This window comes from Hemitrygon akajei, chromosome 3 (assembly GCF_048418815.1).
Source record: "Hemitrygon akajei chromosome 3, sHemAka1.3, whole genome shotgun sequence".
Lineage (NCBI taxonomy): Eukaryota > Metazoa > Chordata > Chondrichthyes > Myliobatiformes > Dasyatidae > Hemitrygon > Hemitrygon akajei.
The window spans coordinates 185,367,839-185,384,635 of record NC_133126.1 but is presented as its reverse complement, the minus strand read 5'-3'; the positions used below and the strand labels follow the sequence as shown (position 1 = coordinate 185,384,635).

General features: G+C 43.8%; 1 protein-coding gene across 2 annotated transcripts in view; it reads left to right on the top strand.

Moving 5' to 3' along the window:
- Positions 1-10,958, top strand: part of hltf (helicase-like transcription factor) — a 66,474-nt gene extending 55,516 nt beyond the window's left edge. For both annotated transcript variants that reach the window (XM_073041566.1, XM_073041565.1), the window contains 5 exons: positions 1,056-1,181; positions 2,550-2,662; positions 6,595-6,775; positions 7,598-7,678; positions 10,562-10,958. In XM_073041566.1, the coding sequence (XP_072897667.1) occupies positions 1,056-1,181; positions 2,550-2,662; positions 6,595-6,775; positions 7,598-7,678; positions 10,562-10,708 (648 nt within the window). In that variant the 3' untranslated portion in view covers positions 10,709-10,958. The remainder of the gene's footprint in view (positions 1-1,055; positions 1,182-2,549; positions 2,663-6,594; positions 6,776-7,597; positions 7,679-10,561) is intronic.
- Positions 10,959-16,797: the final 5,839 nt, after the last annotated feature.

Below are 16,797 nucleotides of genomic sequence, written 5' to 3'. Positions count from 1 at the left end.
TCATTGTGATAGTTGTGACCCAAATTCAGCAGTATTGTTTGAAATAAGGTCCTCTGTTATTTCACTGTAAATATAATTTCACCTTAAGTGTCTATGCAAAGAATTTTTAGAATAATTCATGCAAATTCAGTCACTTCTCACAATGGAAGATGATTTGTATTTTTAATGAGGCTAAACCCACTCATGAAATGGTAGAAATTATTGGAGCCAGGGGCTTCCTTTGATCATTTCCAAACTGGGAACATTATTTAGTATTAAGTGCACAGCATAAAGTACAAAATAACAGCCTACGTGGTTGAACCAATCCTGTAGGAATCTGCACGGACGCCTATAAATGAGGTCTTTCTTAATTTACTGCAGCCGCTGATATGTACTGCAGTGTTGATGCTGTAATCTTAAAAGTTTCAATAGCAATGCCTGCAACACACACAAAATGCTGGAAGAACTCAACAGGCCAGGCAGCATCTATGGGAAAAAAGTATAACTGATGTTTCGGGCCTTGCTTTATGGTAACAAAGGAGTGGTGATCAATAGTAAACAAATGATTAAATGATTGGTAAGTTATGTGTGAATGACTAATGTAGGATTTACTCTGACCTGTGTTTCACTGCATAAATTACTGCCGGGGGTGGGGGGGAGGATTACTGTATCATAAACATTGGGATAAGAGATTTAAAGAGAATAGCTTTATTGTCACATGTAGTGAAATGCATCGTTTGCATTAGCGATCAACATAGTCTGAGGATTGTGCTGTAACTGAATGTCTTTGGAATGGGGGAGGAAATTGGAACAGCCAGAAGAATCCTGTGTGGTTGCAGGGCGAATGTTCAAAGTTGCAGAGGACAGTGGGAATTAAATCCAGTGAGGGATCACTGGGTACCATGCCCCTCATAACAAAGCAAAATCACTTTGTATCAACATTCTGAAAACAAAGCAATAGATACTCAAGATACAACTACATAGCAATGGGAAATTTGTTTAACTGAGTGAACAGAGGTGGCTTTACACCAGTTGGGTCTAATCAGTGCTGTGCTTGTCCTGCTCGATTTTGGTAGCCCACTGCCAAGTGCCCCTTGTGCAGGACAGAGATCCGTGTGGAACAGCTGGTGGAGTGTCCTCCTGAAGAGGTGGATCCGGCATCACTTGACAAGACCCAGCAGGCCTGGGTCTCCAGTTCAAAGGTGAGACAGAAGCCTTTCATATTCGCGACACATTTGTGCGAGAGCTGCACTGCTGTCAGGAGTGGATTGCAGCAATGTCATCTGTGGAATGTGAACCTGTAGTTTTTTGGAAAAGCCGGCTGTTGCATTGTTCATGATCTAAGCAACCTTATTTCTGTTTCATTGCATTTGACAGTAAATGACAGTTGTGTACTCAGATATAATCCCGGAGTAGAGACTGGCCGAATCACAAAATGTGGGCAATCCAGTTTGTCGCGACGTTGGGATTATATCTGAACTGTAAAGTTTCCATTTACAGTTGTTGGGGGAGGGGGGAGTGCAGTAGGAGGAGATTTCACTGTCCAAGAGAACTTCAGTCTAAAACATTTGAAGGCAGAAAATGTCTGGAATGCCTTTCACATTTTTTTTAGTGTGCTTCATTTAATATGATTTACAGAAGTGACCTTGTAATACAAATTCTTAATTTTGTGACTGGAAAGTCTGGTTTGATGGTAAACTGAACTGAAATTCCTAAAAAGGACTGGAGAATAAAATACATAGGGTTTTCATTTGTTCTGAAGGCATTGTATCTCATGCCTGACTTTGCATCGTAACAGAAAATAATCCATTTCATTAGCCATATGACATAAGAGCAGCATAAGGCTATTTGGCCCATTGTGTTTGCTGTGCCATTCAACCATGGCTAATTTTTTTTCTTCCACATTTTCTTACATTCTCTCCGTAACTCATAACCCCCACTTATTAATTAAGAACCTATCAATCTGTCTGAAATGTACTCAATCACTTAGCCTGCACAGCCCTCTGTGGCAACAAATTGCACAGATTCACACCCAGCTGAAAAAGCTCTTTCTTGTTTCACTCCTGACTTATATGGTCAAAGTGGTTTCTATATGTATGCTTGGACTGATCACCCACACAGCACATTTACTGAAGTTTCATTAAGCTCTCAGGAGTAATGTTATGGTGTGTTTTTTTTTGCCTTGTGCAGAGATCAATTTTGATGATCCCATTTCTTTTGTGAACTTCGATTCCCCAGTGTAATTTTGCACTTTGAATAACCTTGCTTCGTATAAGCACAGGACTCCTGACGCTGTTTTTCCTTTTTCTCCACTGATTTCACAAGATAAATTGCTGTCTGTGTTTAAATTCATGGCCCAGAGATGATCTTTTTTACAATCATCCAAATGTAAACTGGCAGGCGTGGTGAGCATATCATTTGATGGAAGGGACACTGGAATGATTCTGAGGGATGCGGACTGTTAGAAGGAGATGCTGTCGTAATGAGGGACAGTTCAGAAAGCCTTGAGAGAAGTATTTCAGTGCATCAGCTGATACCGAGTCGGATAATTTTGCTGTCTCCCCTTGCAGGTGGATGCCCTGATGCATTCATTGATTGAGCTTCGAAAGCAGGACCCCACCGTGAAGAGTTTAGTTGTCTCTCAATTCACGGCCTTTCTTACTCTTATAGAAACTCCTCTCAGGTAGGTGAAATCTTGGCCTATTGTTCCTTTTTCTCCTTTCTGTGACTGGCAGTAGTTAGTGTTTAGGAACTCTGTTGTACCCCTTCTCTAGTAAGTCATTCTTAATCAAGAAAGCCAAAAAATATGCTCCAAGGCTCTATACATTCATAGTAAGAAGTTCTTACTTTTTGTGGTCAAATCCTGTTGTAAATGAAGGCCAACATGGTTGCATTGTTATCAGGAGCAGGAAGAGGGCACATTATTTTTATTTTATTTAGAGCTACAGCTTAGTTACAGACCCTTCTGGCCCAACGAGCCCGCATTGTCCAAGTACATCCATGTGACTAATTAACCTAACCCTTGCGACTCTGGACTGCGGGAGGAAACCCACGTGGTCAACGGGAGAATGTACAAACTCCTTACAGACAGCAGCACAATTGAACCTGTGTTGCTGTACAGCATTTATGCTAACCGCTACATCACAGAGCTGCCTCAATTATTAGCGATTCTCTGGCACTGGCTGTGTGGAAAGGAATGGAGGCAGACGAGTGCCACTTCCCCAGGTAGGCCACCGCAGGAAGGGTTTGGAGAATGGTAGCTGAACTGTTGTAAGATACAGGCAGAATGCAGAGGAATAGGTTACCTTTGGCATAATTATGACATGCTAATGACACAGCAGGGGTAGAAACCAGTTTCGAGCGGATGAGGCAGGGAACTCCCAGTTCTGTGTAGGAGGCTCCAACCTGTATAGAATTTTAAGTCAAGTCAAGTCACTTTTATTGTCATTTCAACCATAACTGCTGGTACAGTGCATAGTAAAAATGAGACGACGTTTTTTCAGGACCATGGTGTTACATGACACAGTACAGAAACTAGACTGAACTACGTAAAAAAACTACACTAGACTACAGACCTACCCAGGACAGCCTTTCTCCCACTGATGGATGGGCTGGTCCAGTGTGAAATATGTTTGCTTCCAGCTATTGAATATGGATAATGTGATGTGTCGCCACTGTGTTTATTTGATAGCTGTCTCTTCCTCTTCAAGGATTAAATGTTCAGATATTGGATTCTTGTTGGCACAATCAATTCCCCCTAAAAATAGTGCCTTGGAAGTCTGTGTTGGATGACAGTGTGGATGTCAGATCAGCTTGTGCCACAGAGAACACTGGGTTAGGTTAATGATTTCATTAGCAGATCTCCCTTTAACATAAAGGTGGATATAAAAAGACACAGGAAGTAGTTTAACACAACCTTCTCACCTCTAGCAAGGTCTCAAATTTCTTTATGATATAGAAGGAGGCCATATGAATCTCTGGCTCACAGAGCAATCCTTCCAGTTTAAGATGGCGCTACTGAAGACGTGACAGTTTACTGGTGGTTCGAAAACTAAGGAATTTGATTTAAAACATGTTAGCAACACTTTTTAAAAGTAAGTTGTAGTAAACTACCAGATTAACAATGAAGCAAAGTTGAGAGATGTGCCCTGCTGGTACTTTGCAAAATTGGAGCGGTGCTGGTTGGAGTGAACGATTCGGAGCGGAGAAGGTAGGACAGCGGAGTTCTGATGCCTGTCCAGCTAATCTGGGTGTGAGGGTGGATTGCTCTAAACGCTGAGATGATTTGGAGAGGTCGAGAACGATGACTTTGGCAGTGAAATCCAGGTCCGAAGCAAATCGCCGGGCTGCGTTTTCTAGGCTCAAGCGATTTGCCACAGCAGGGCCCAGGTCCTAATACGAGGTACAATATGCTGATTGGGCAGTCTAAAAACTGGTCCAGATAGACTGGAAAGGCAGGGTGTTCAGAGTCAGGTGAGGTTGGAACATTCTGGGAGGTGAGCCGATTTGGAGAGGTCAAGAATGGCTTTCCTGGGCCTGAAGTGATTCGTCGCGGCAGGGCCCAGGTCCCATTACAAGGTTCAGACAATTTAAACGCTGGCCAGATAGGCTGGCAGCTGCTCTCTCCACGACACTAAGGCTGTGAGACTGCCCCTGGCCGTTATGCTTTGTGTCTGCAATCTTTGCTGTGGTTTGTCCCACTAACATGATGAACTGAATACCGAGGCTTTGGGCCTACTTTGCACTGCTCCACGGATTTGGATCTAAGGACTCAGTTTGGTTCGGAATGCTTGTTGCTTGCTTCTATTGTTTGCATGATTTATTTGGGGTTTTTTTCTCTTTCTCTGTGGCCACTGGGGGTTGGTCTTATTTAGAAAAAAATTAATTGGCTTCTTTCAGGTTCTTTGCATAGTGGCTGCTTGTAAGCAAACTAATCTCAAGGTTGTATAATTTGTACATTCTTCAATGATAAATGCACTTTGAATCCTTGAATCTTTGTTCCCCTCACCGATTTTCACTGAGACCTATTCTTCCCTCACATTCCCAAAATGCTGAAGGAACTCAGCAGTCAGGTAGCATCTATGGAAAAGAGTAAAGAGTTGATGTTTTGGGCCGGGACCCTTCTTCAGTGCCCATCATCCTCAAGGAGGGGCTTGGCCCAAAATATCGACTGTTCACTCTTTTCCATAGTCACTGCCTGGCCTGCTGAGTTCCTCCAGCATTTTGTGTGTGTTGCTGTGGATTTCCAGCATCTGCAGATTTTCTTGTGTTTGTGATTTACTCCCCCCCCCCCCCCCCCCAACCTCCCAATTCCTGCCAGCTACCACTCCCAACCCCTTCCAGACCTTACCACCCAGCCACAGGTTGGTTAACCCACCTATCTGTGTGTCATCTGAATGAGGAGGAATCCAGAGAGGCCAAGGGAAGCCCACAGGATCCCAGAGGAACGTGCCAGCTCCGCACACACAGCACCTGAGGTCAGGGTTGAACCAGAGTAGCTGAAGGCGCGAGGCAGCTTTACCTGTTGTGCCACTATGCCCTCCTGGTTGTACGAAGACAGAATTATGCCTTTGACATGAGGCTGCCCTTAAGTCAAGGCTAAGTACAAATGAGAGGTACATCACCACGTATTCCACATGGGCACCCTGACTTATCACTGTCGTACTATCAAACAGATCTCCATCTGTCCTTTTTCTCTTTGTTTTCTTTCCTTTTGCAACTGGCCCTCATCTCTCTATCTCTGCTCCTCCCCGTCCCTGTCCTTCTGCCCATTACTCAAACATTCTTCCCAACGCTCGCTCCATTTGTTCCGTGCTCTGCCTTCCTCTCCTATCATCTTCAGCCCTTTGCTACTCTCGCCCAGCACCTGCCAGCTTCTGGCATCATTCACACTCCCCGCCCACCTCATCGGCCTATCCCGCACTCACCTGGATCCACCTGACAACTCTCGCTCCATCCCTTATACTGGTTAGCTCCCCTCTCTCTTTCTGTCCACATGAAGGATCTCCTCCTGAAACACCAAGTAAACGTCCACCCCTGATGTTCTCTCTTCTCTCTTTCCCATCAGGCAGGGGATAACAAAAGTCTGAAAGCACATACTCAAGGACAGCTACCCTATTGTTACCAGACTCTTCAATAGACCTCTTGCACGATAAGATGGACTCTTGACCTCGTAATTTACCTTATTATGATCTTGCACTTTATTGTTACCCAGCACTAATTTTTTTTGGTATTTTTACACTTTATTAGAGTCATAGAAAAACTACAGCACAGACAGAGGCCCTTCGGCCTATCTGGTGTGTGCTGAACCATTTAAACTGCCTAACAATTCTGTATTATTATTGACATGCCTTGTTCTACCTCAATGCCCTGTATGAAAAGTTTGCAAGACATGCATCTCATTGTATCTTGGTATATTATCTTTTCCCTTCATAGATACGGGCCAGATCTGCTGAGATGTCCCTGTGTTTTGCACTTTAATCAGGTCAGCTTTTACGCCAGGCTCCAGATGTGGGCTTTGGTTGGTTTGGAGGCACTACGGAACTGCACCAACCCAAGTGACAAGATTGACCAGAACCGGATAACGTGTATGTCTTTTTACTTCTGTTTTTGTAGACAAGAAGGCTTCACCTTCACCCGCTTGGATGGCTCAATGCCACAGAAGCGACGGATAATCGCCATCGAGTCCTTCCAGAGTAACAGTCCGGGCTCACCAACCATCATGCTGCTCTCGCTAAAAGCTGGTGGAGTTGGACTGAATCTGACAGCAGCTTCCCGGGTATTCCTCATGGATCCTGTAAGTAGTGGCCAGGAAACCTTACACCCATTTACTTCAAGAATTCATGCAGGCACAGCCTTTTTAGACGAAATTAAACATCTAATTTGAGTAATTCCAATTACGTAGGCTCAGCATCAGGTGATGCTGTTCGTCCTTATTGGTTAACAGGGCCTGAAATCCTAGTTTATAAGCTCAGTTCACCTCATTTCCTGTCCAAGTGTCTATTAACAAAAATACTGAAGAAGATGAAAAGTTGGGGAATCCTTTCTACGGGTCAATAGCAGCCTGAATCCAATAGCAACTTTGCTTGGAGTAAGTAAACTGTAGGACATAGGTTAACAAAGGGGGAGAAAAGTTATTAATGAGCAACTTCCACCCGAACTGTCTGTATAAACTGGATGAGCAAGTCTCTCCACTGCTGCATCTAGTGGAAAGATTAATAAAGGCTTTCAAGGACATGGGATAAAGGCATTTTGGCCCACTGAGTCCCTACTGGCCATCAGTTACCTGTTTATAATAATTCCATTTAATTCTTCCCCACATTATCAACGTCCCCCTCTGACCTACTGTACACACTAGGGATAATTGACAGTGGCCAATTAACCTACCAGCCTGGGATAGGGAGGAAAGTAGGGACCACACAGTAACAGGCAGAATGTGCCAACTCCATTCCGACAGGACTGGAGGTCACAACTGAACCTGAATCACGGGAGTTGTGAGGATTTTCATGCGTTATGAATTTCTTTTGGGTCTTTGTGGGAAACCGTATTGACAGAGGCTGCTGTCTGCCACTAGGCTTTGTACTAACAATGCTCTTCCGGCATTATCCATGTGTCCTAGGCTTGGAATCCTGCTGCTGAGGATCAGTGCTTCGATAGGTGCCACAGGCTGGGCCAGACCAGAGATGTCGTCATCACCAAGGTAACTGTAATTCCACTTCAGAAGGACGGGGGGGAAGACAACTGTTCTCTCAAGCCATTCCGGTAGTCAGTTTGAAAACCAACACAGCTGCAGCAGCTGGAAATCTGAAATAAAATCAAGAAATGCTGAATACACCTGGCGGGTCGGGCAGCCTCTGTGGGGGGAACTAACAGAGTTAACGTTTCGGACTGAATCAAACTCAGGCCAATTGAGATCTGGGTGTGAATTGCTAGTTAGAGAGAGGTAGAGGGTGGACTCTTGACCTCACAATTTACTTTTTCCCCCCCACTTCATTGTATACCTGCACTGCGCTTTCTTTGTAAACGTTACACTTTATTCTGTGTCGTTACTACAACATAGAACAGTACAGCACTGGGACAGGCCCTGCGGCCCACAATGTTGTGCCAAACCAGCTAAAATATAAATCAACCCCCCCCACCAAAAAAACCTCATCCCTCTGACCTACAGAATGTCCGTCTCCCTCCATTTTTCTCACATTCATGTGCTGATCTGAATGTCTCTTAAAAGTCTCTAATGTATTTGCCTTTACCAGCGTACAGGCAGCACACTCCAGGCATCCACCACTCTCTGAGCAAAAAACTTACCCCTCACATCTCCTTTGAACCTACCCCCTCCCACCTTCAGTACATGCTCTCTAGTACTAGACATTTCTACCTCGAGAAACAGATACACCCTGTCTACTGTTATCTATGCCTCTCATAATCTTAATCTTAAAGTCATAATCTATCAGATCTGCCTTCAGCCTCCTACGCTCCAAAGAAAACAGCCCAAGTTTGTCCAGCTTATCGTTGTAGCACATGCACTCTAAACCAGGCAGCATTCTGGTAAACCTCTTCGACACCTGTCTGACCTAGTGCTTAACTGACCTGCCCTTTATTCTAAATCTGGCTCCCAAATTCTAGATTGTTCAGCATTCCTGTAAGAGTTTCATGAATTTAAATTGGATGTTTTCTAAATACAGACCCATTTTATTTGATCTCTCCTCTTATGATGGACATGCTGTTGCAGGAACCCCCTCTACTTTATCTCATTTGAACTCCCTCTATGAGAAATACATCCTCTTTTAACTGTACACCCTTCTCAAATCATGGTCTTACTAAGGTTCTGTATAATTGCAAGAAGCTGTATAATTTTGTATTACTCTGTATAATTTTAAGAGAGGATTTGATGGCAAAAGTCATGGTCCTAACATATCATTTGCCCTCCTAATTATCTACCACTCCTGTATGTTAACTTTCATAACTTGTGTACAGCTAGGTCTCTGATCATCAACACTTCAATCATTTAAAAAATATGATTGCTTCAGTGGTTGGTAAGTTGATAGAAAAGATCCTGACAGGCAGGATTTATGACCATTTGGAGAGGCATAATATGATTAGGAATAGTCAGCATGGCTTTGTCAAAGGTAGGTAGTGCCTTATGAGCCTGATTGAATTTTTTAGGATGTGACTAAGCACATTGATGAAGGTAGAACAGCAGATGTAGTGTATATGGATTTCAGCAAGGCATTTGATAAGGTACCCCATGCAAGACTTATTGAGAAAGTAAGGAGGAATGGGATCCTAGGGGACCTTGCTTTGAGGATCCAGAACTGGCTTGCACATAGAAGGCAAAGAATGGTTGTAGACAGGTTATATTCTGCATGGAGGGCAGTGACCAGTGATGTACATCAGGGATCTGTTCTAGGACCCCTTCTGTTGGTGATTTATATAAATGACCTGGATGAGGAAGTGGGTTAGTAAATTGGCTGATGTCACAAAGGTTGGGGGTGGTTAGTATAGAGGGCTGTCAGAGATTACAGCTGGACATCGATAGGATGCAAAACTGGGCTGAGAAGTGGTACATGGAGTTCAACCCAGATAAGTGTGAAGTCGTTCATTTTGGTGGGTCAAATATGATGGCAGAGTATAGTATTAATGGTAAGACTCTTGGCAATGTGGAGAATCAGAGGAACCTTGGGGCCCGTGTCCATAGGACACTCAAAGCTGCTACGCAGGTTGACTGTGTAGTTAAGAAGGCATACAGTACATTGGACTTAATCAACCGTGGGATTGAGTTCAAGAGCCAAGAGGAAATGTTACGGCTGTTTAGGACCCTGTTCAGAGCCCAGTTGGTGTATTGTGCTCAGTTCTGGTCACCTCACTACAGGAAGGATGTGGAAACCATAGAAAGGGTGCAGAGGAGATTTACAGGGATGTTGCCTGGATTGGGGAGCATGCCTTATGAGAATAGGTTGAGTGAATTTGCCCTTTTCTCCTTGGAATGACAGAGGATGAGAGGTGACCTTATAGAGGTGTATAAGATGACGAGGGGCATTGATTGTGTGGATAGTCAGAGGCTTTTTCCCAGGGCTGATATGGCTAAAACGAGAGGGCACAGTTTTAAGATGCTTGGAAGTAGGTACAGAGGGAATGTCGGGTAAGTTTTTTACGCAGAGAGTGGTGAGTGCATGGAATGGACTGTCGGCGACTGTGGTTGAGGCAGATACAATAGGGTCTTCTAAGAGATTGCTGGATAGGTACATGGAGCTTGGAAAAATAGAGGGCTATTGGGTAACCCTAGGTAATTTCTAAAGTACATGCTTGACACAGCATTGTTGGCCGAAGGGCCTGTATTGTGCTGTAGTTTTTCTCTGTTTCTTTTTGAGCATTTTTAAATCTATTTTAGCACCTGTGGATCCAGCTACTGTCCTCTAATGACTTGGAAGAACAGTAGAATGTGTGGAGCTCTTTTTTTTTACATATGACCATTTTGATTTGTGTTATGAGTTCGAAATTAAATTCTTCATTCCATTAAAGCTGATTGTAGTTTGCAGAATCTGTGTCATTGTTCAGTAAAACTTCCCTTTTTTTACGTTTGCAGTTCATTGTGAAGGACTCTGTGGAGGAAAATATGATGAAGATTCAAAACAAGAAACAAGAACTTGTTGCAGGAGCTTTCGGATCCAAACGACAGCGGGAAATCAAGCAGGGCCGGATTGAAGAGATCAAGATCTTGATCAACATGTAGTACCAGTTTCTGCTGACTAAAATGTTTTATTTCTTTCCTTCCTTCCAAGAAATCTGACCAAACAAATTTGAATGAGAAGATATCTTTAATACAAATCATTTAATGACTAACAAAAATGCGTGTATAAAACAAATCCAGTTTAATATATGTGCCGTTGTTCTTCTGATGGAGGAGATGCTGCATTCAGAAGAGCCGACCCTTGGATGCAACATCAAACCGCAGAGATTAAAATAATTTCTGTCAAGGGAAATCTGAACGTACAACCTGTACTTGTTCTTGCAATTCTTCCTAATTCAGCAGATGCAACTCCGAGCAGCTGCTATTTCATCTCACCAACAATTTTGGGAGCGTTTTTGTGTGACTGTTGTGCTCGCAGACAAATGCTATGTAGGCCATTACTCTTGCCCTCAAATCCTCCCTTAAAAGGGATGTCTTCCTGCACGGAATTCAAATGGGTATGTCAAACTTTGAGGGCTATAGATATAGTAAATGCAAGCAGGCTTTTTCCACTGAGGTTGGGAGAGACTAGAATTAGAGGTCATGGGTTAAGGGTGAAAGGTGAAACATTTAAGGGGAACCTGAGGGGGAACTACTTCACTCCGAGGGTGGCGTGAGTGTGGAATGAGCTGCCAGAGGAAGTTGTGAATGTGGGTTTCATTTCAACATTTGAGAGAAATTTGGGTGACCGTGGACAGGAGGGGTATGGAGGGCTGTGGTCCAGGTGCAAGTCAATAGGATTAAGCAAGGTAACTGTTCAGCATGGACTAGATGGGCCAAAGGGCCTGTTTGTGGGCTGTAGTATTCTGTGACCATGACTATGTGAAGAGGGTTGATGCACCTTTGACACGTGATCTGACACAAAGGCAAAAGGGTTCCAATTCATCCTAGAGTGGCGGAGGCTGAGGGGAGATCCTGTAGATTATGAGAGGCATTTTTCCACATGTTGGAACTGTCTAATACCATAGGGCATGCATTTAAGGTGAGTGGGTGTAATTTTAAAGAAATGTGAGAGGCAAGTATTTTACCCTGTGGTGGGTGCCTGAAATGCACTGCCTGGGGTGGTGGTATAGGCAGATACGTTGGGGACTGTTAGATAGGCACATGACTGTGAGGAAGAAGTAGGGATATGAATATCGTGCAGGCGTAAGGGATTAATTTAGTTAGCTATTTGATTACTCATTTATACATCGGTTGGGCACAATATTGTGGGCCAAAGAGCCTATTCCAGTACTGTACTATTCTATGTTCTGAGGCATCTGGTTTGATTAGAGGTGTGATCTCAGTGGAGGTTACAGGGAAGGAAAGTAACCTGTGCAGTAAGTAGAGCTTTCATTTACGTGTGAAAAGGTCATCACAGGTGACAGAGGAGCAACCTTTATTTAAAATGGTGAGTGACAAGGAAGAGGTGGATGGTAACAGTCTTTTTCCCCAGGGTGGGGGAGTCCAAAACTAGAGATATTTATTTGTAACATGTAGATTGAAACATACAGTGAATTGCTTCACATGCAACAAATCAGTGAGGATTGTGCTATTCAGCCCATAAGCTTCTACCGCTAACATAGCATGCCCACAACTCGTTAATCCATACAGTACAGTACTGTGCAGAAGACCTAGCCACATGCAGTATATTTGCTAGGGTGCCTAAGATCTTTGCACAGTACTGTTTGTCTTTGGAAGGTGGGAGGAAACTGGAGCATCTGAAGGAAACCTACATGGCTATGGGAGGAACGTACAAACTCCTTACAAATGGTGGCAGGAATCGAACCCTGACATAATGGGAAGGGTTTAGAGGGGTATGGCCCAAATGCAGGAAATTGGGCTAGTTGGCTGGGCTGAAGTAATGCTGTGTCACTCTGTGACATTTTGAAGCCTGGAAGTCACTCACTGACTGACAATATACGGTGCCATTAACCTTTCTAATGTTGCAGCTGCTGTACTCCAGATGAAGTGTCTGCTGTGTCTTTGAGATGAACTTCTCACTTTGTTGCCTCTTAACTCCTCTGAAATGTCTATGTAGACTGAGATCTTCAATACGCAGACAGGTCGAATGATAAAGCAATGTCCTCTGGGGGGTGGGGGGGGGGGGGAATCTTCAACGTCTAATGCAATGGAATCTCAAATATGCATTACAAAATTTTCTGAGCTCAGATAAAAAGTCAAAGTGATTTGCACATCGCTGTTTTATCTTTTGTTAATTTCTTGCCAAATGTTCAAACAGCCACATGCCACCTGGAGGGCAGATGTTCCAAATTTCTCTCACTAATTCAGCATTTATGGAGGGAGGGTGCCCAGGAAGGGCAAGCGCCTGTGGTAATGAGTGTAGGCTCCCCCACAGATGCTACCTGGCCTGCTGAGATCCTCCAACATTGTATGCGTTGCTCCAGATTTCAGCATCTGCAATCTCTCGTGGTTCCAATACGATAGTGGAATTCAACGGGTTGAACTGCATACAAGGGACTGCAGCCTGGAGCAACACGTGATATGCTGGAGAAACTCCATGGGTCCAACAGATCTGGTCCTGAAATGAGCTTTAGACTTGAAACATCAACAGTTTCTTCCCACCGTCACCCAACAGATGTTGCTCGACCCACCGAGTTTGTTCACATCATCTGTACTGTAATGTATTCCTGGTTCTGCTGAGACTGCCCTCTGACAGTCACAGGTTGAACGTTCTGATTCCATTTATGCTGGTGCATTTGAAATTGGTGTTGCCCAAATATTGACGTTACCTGATGCTGGGATGAAGTATAGACTCTGTACTGTAGAGCTCATGGAAATTCACCAGGAAATTATTTCCAGCACCAACCGTTTAAAGTCAAAGATGGAAGGTAACTAGACTTGGAATAATCTGTTGATCTGGTTAGAACAGAGGAGCTTGAGACATGGAGAAGACTAAAGACAAAGATGAGATGTTGCTGGGCGGGATACACAGCTGGTGAGTAAACACAACGACACACATTAGCGTAACGAAAGTGTTGGTTAGGAGCACTCGTAGAGTGGTACAGGTCAAAATGATCCTTTGACTCATCAGGTCCATGCTGACCTTTATGTCCATCTACACCAAGACAGAATTAAGTTGACTGTCATACACACAAGTCAATTTTATCGTCATAAGCAGCATTCACAAGAAAAAAAACATGAAGGCAGAATTAGAACGGAAAAATTCAATTTTAATGCAAAGTGATCCAAGTGCCCATAGTTTTGATACACCATATTGATTAGAGATGTGCCACTTAACTATATGGTAGCTGTTTTTGAATTCTTTTGGTGTGAGACTTCAGGCTTTTGCGCCTAAACATGAGTTTTTGTAGATGCTGGAAATCCTACAAGATGCTGGAAGAACTCGAAAGGTCAGGAAGCATCTGTGGAAAGGAATAAAGAGTTGCGTTTCAGGCCAAGGCCCTTCTTCAGGATTGGAAAGGTGGGGGGAAGGGAAGGCGAATAAACTAGGTGGTGAGGAGGGGGTTGAAGTAGGAAGCTGGGAGGTGATGAGTGGAAAAAGTAAAGGGTTAAGAAGGAATCTTGATAGGAAAGTGCTCCAGGAAAAGGTGATGGGGCAAGTGAGACGAAGAGAAAAGAGGGGAACGGAATGGAAGCAGCAGAGGGAAAATTACCAGAAGTTGGAGAAATTGATACTCGTGTTCATCCAACTTGAAGGTGACTGCATCGAGGCAGAAGAGGAAGTCATGGACTGACATATGGGAATAGGGATTGGAATTTAAATGGTTGCCCACTGGGATATCCTGTATTTTCTATATTATATCCCCCAATCTGTACCATGTTTAAGAGGAGGATGCATCAGATACAGTAGATGACCTGAACAGATTTGCAGGTGACTGTACCCTCATCTCTATTCAGGTGAGGGAGGAGGTAAATGGGCAGGTGTAACACCTCTTCCGTTCGTGACTGTAAGTGCCAGGAGGGAGATCAGTGGGTAGAGACGTATGGACAAGGGATTCAGAGAGAGTGATCCCTGCAGAAAGTGGGAGTGGGAGGAGGTAAAGATGTGTTTTGTGGTTCTGCGAAGAGGAACATTATCCTTGTTAAGGAGGCAGAAAGATGGAATGAGGGCAGATGCCTGGGAAAAGGAGGAGATGTGGGATAGGGCAGCATCAATGATGGAGGGAAGGAAATCCTGTTCTTTGAAGGACACATCTCTGATGTTCTGGAAAGGAAGGTCTCATTTTGGGAACAAGTGCAGCAGAGATAAAGAAATGGAGAAAAGGAAATGGCATTTTTACAGGTGCTAGGGTCGGAAGAAGTATAGTCAAGATAGTGGGTCTATAAAAGTTACCATTAGGTGGTTTGTCCCTGGAGATGAAGCAGATCAAGAAAGGGGAAAGAGATGTCAGATATTGACCAAATGAACTTACGGGCAGGATGGAAGATGGAGGCAAAGTTGATGAAATTGACAATCTCAGTATGTGTGCATGAAGCAGCACAAATGCAGTCACTGATGCATTAAGGAAGAGCTGGGAAGTGTTCCCATTGTATGCTTGGAACATGGATTGTTCCACGAACAGTAGCTTAGGAAAATGCAGGCATAATGGGGCCCATACAGGTGCGCATGGCTATACCTTGGGTTAGGTGGAAGTGGAAGGATCAGTTCCACCAGAAGATGGTGGAGGGGAACTGATTGGGGCTGTTGTCAAGAAGGAAGTGAGGGCTTTAAATCCTTAATGGGGGATAGAAGTGTATAGGAACCAGATGTTCATGGTGATTAGGGCCAGGGAACTGCTAGCATTTGAAGAGATCAAGAGCATGTGAAGTGTTACAGTTGTAGATAGTAAGGGACTGAACCAAAGGGGATAAAATGGAGTAGCGTTATGTGGACACAAGTTCTGCGTGGTAGGAGCAGACAGAAAAATTGGCGTACTTGGACAGTCAGTTTTGTGGATCTTGGGTATGAGGTAGAAACAAACTGAACTGTGAGGTTGGTGACTGTGAATGGGGGGCTTCTGTACCTCTTGCTCATTAATTGCTGCAAGAAGGTGGTGAGACCCAAATAGTGGAGATCTTTGGATGTTGCCATTTTGAGGTAGTATCTCCTATAGATAGTACCAACAGTGGGGAAAGATAAGGCCGTGGTGTATTGTGCTGTCCACTAATTAGCAGCTTCTTGCATTCCAGACCAGTCAAGATACTTTAAAACATACATCTGTAGATGTTTGCCTGCTCAGGGCTGTATATTTCTATGTCTTGCATATTTGATGTCTGTCTAAATGCCCCTTAAATAGTAATTGTATCTGATCCACCCCCTCCTCTGGCAGCACGTTCCAGATATCAACCACTCTGGTGCAGTAGCTGAGTCTGAAGGTAACAAAGTTTCAGGTTTCAGCAGTACAGAACTAAGGCTACAGAGAGGGGGCGGGAGGCAAGTTATTTCTCACACCTCTGTTAGCGTGTCACTAACTCATCATTGGAATAGAGACATGGGGAGCAGTTCACCAGGGCATAAAGATTAGACAGGGATCAGTGTTCAATCAGTGGACTGATTTATTTTTCACTCCCTGGCCCAAGGATGCACTGGGCAAAAACAATCACCATGACTGACTGGAACTTCAACCAAGGATGCTCTGGTCTTCTTAGGGTCAGTACCACCAACAGGCCTTTAGCGAACGAAAAGGAAGCAAGGTTTACTAAGTGCTGTGTTAGCACGCGAATAGGAATTGAGGGAGCAGAGGCTTGTTTTAGTATAAGACTATCTGGACAATTTAATATTCTTTCATTTGTATCAGGACTTATTCCTCCCAACGTACAGTACTGGGGTAAAAGTCTGAGGTACATAGGCTGCATATAACTAGGGTGCCTAAGACTTTTGCACAGCACTGTACGTTGTCTTTCCAGTTACCACATAATATTTAGTACTAAGCTAATACAAAGCTAAATACTCATATTTGTGTTTTCCAACTACCTTCCTATTTTAGCCAATATAGGCACCCTAGCTATATTTATGTGCCTAAGACTTTTGCACGTTACTGTAAATGCCATGTTAATGTGCTGTGGTGAAGTTAAATCCGTAAGCTATATTTTACTTTTAAACTGCATGTTTAGCTTGGCAGTCATGTTACTGCCTAAATGTGGCAGAA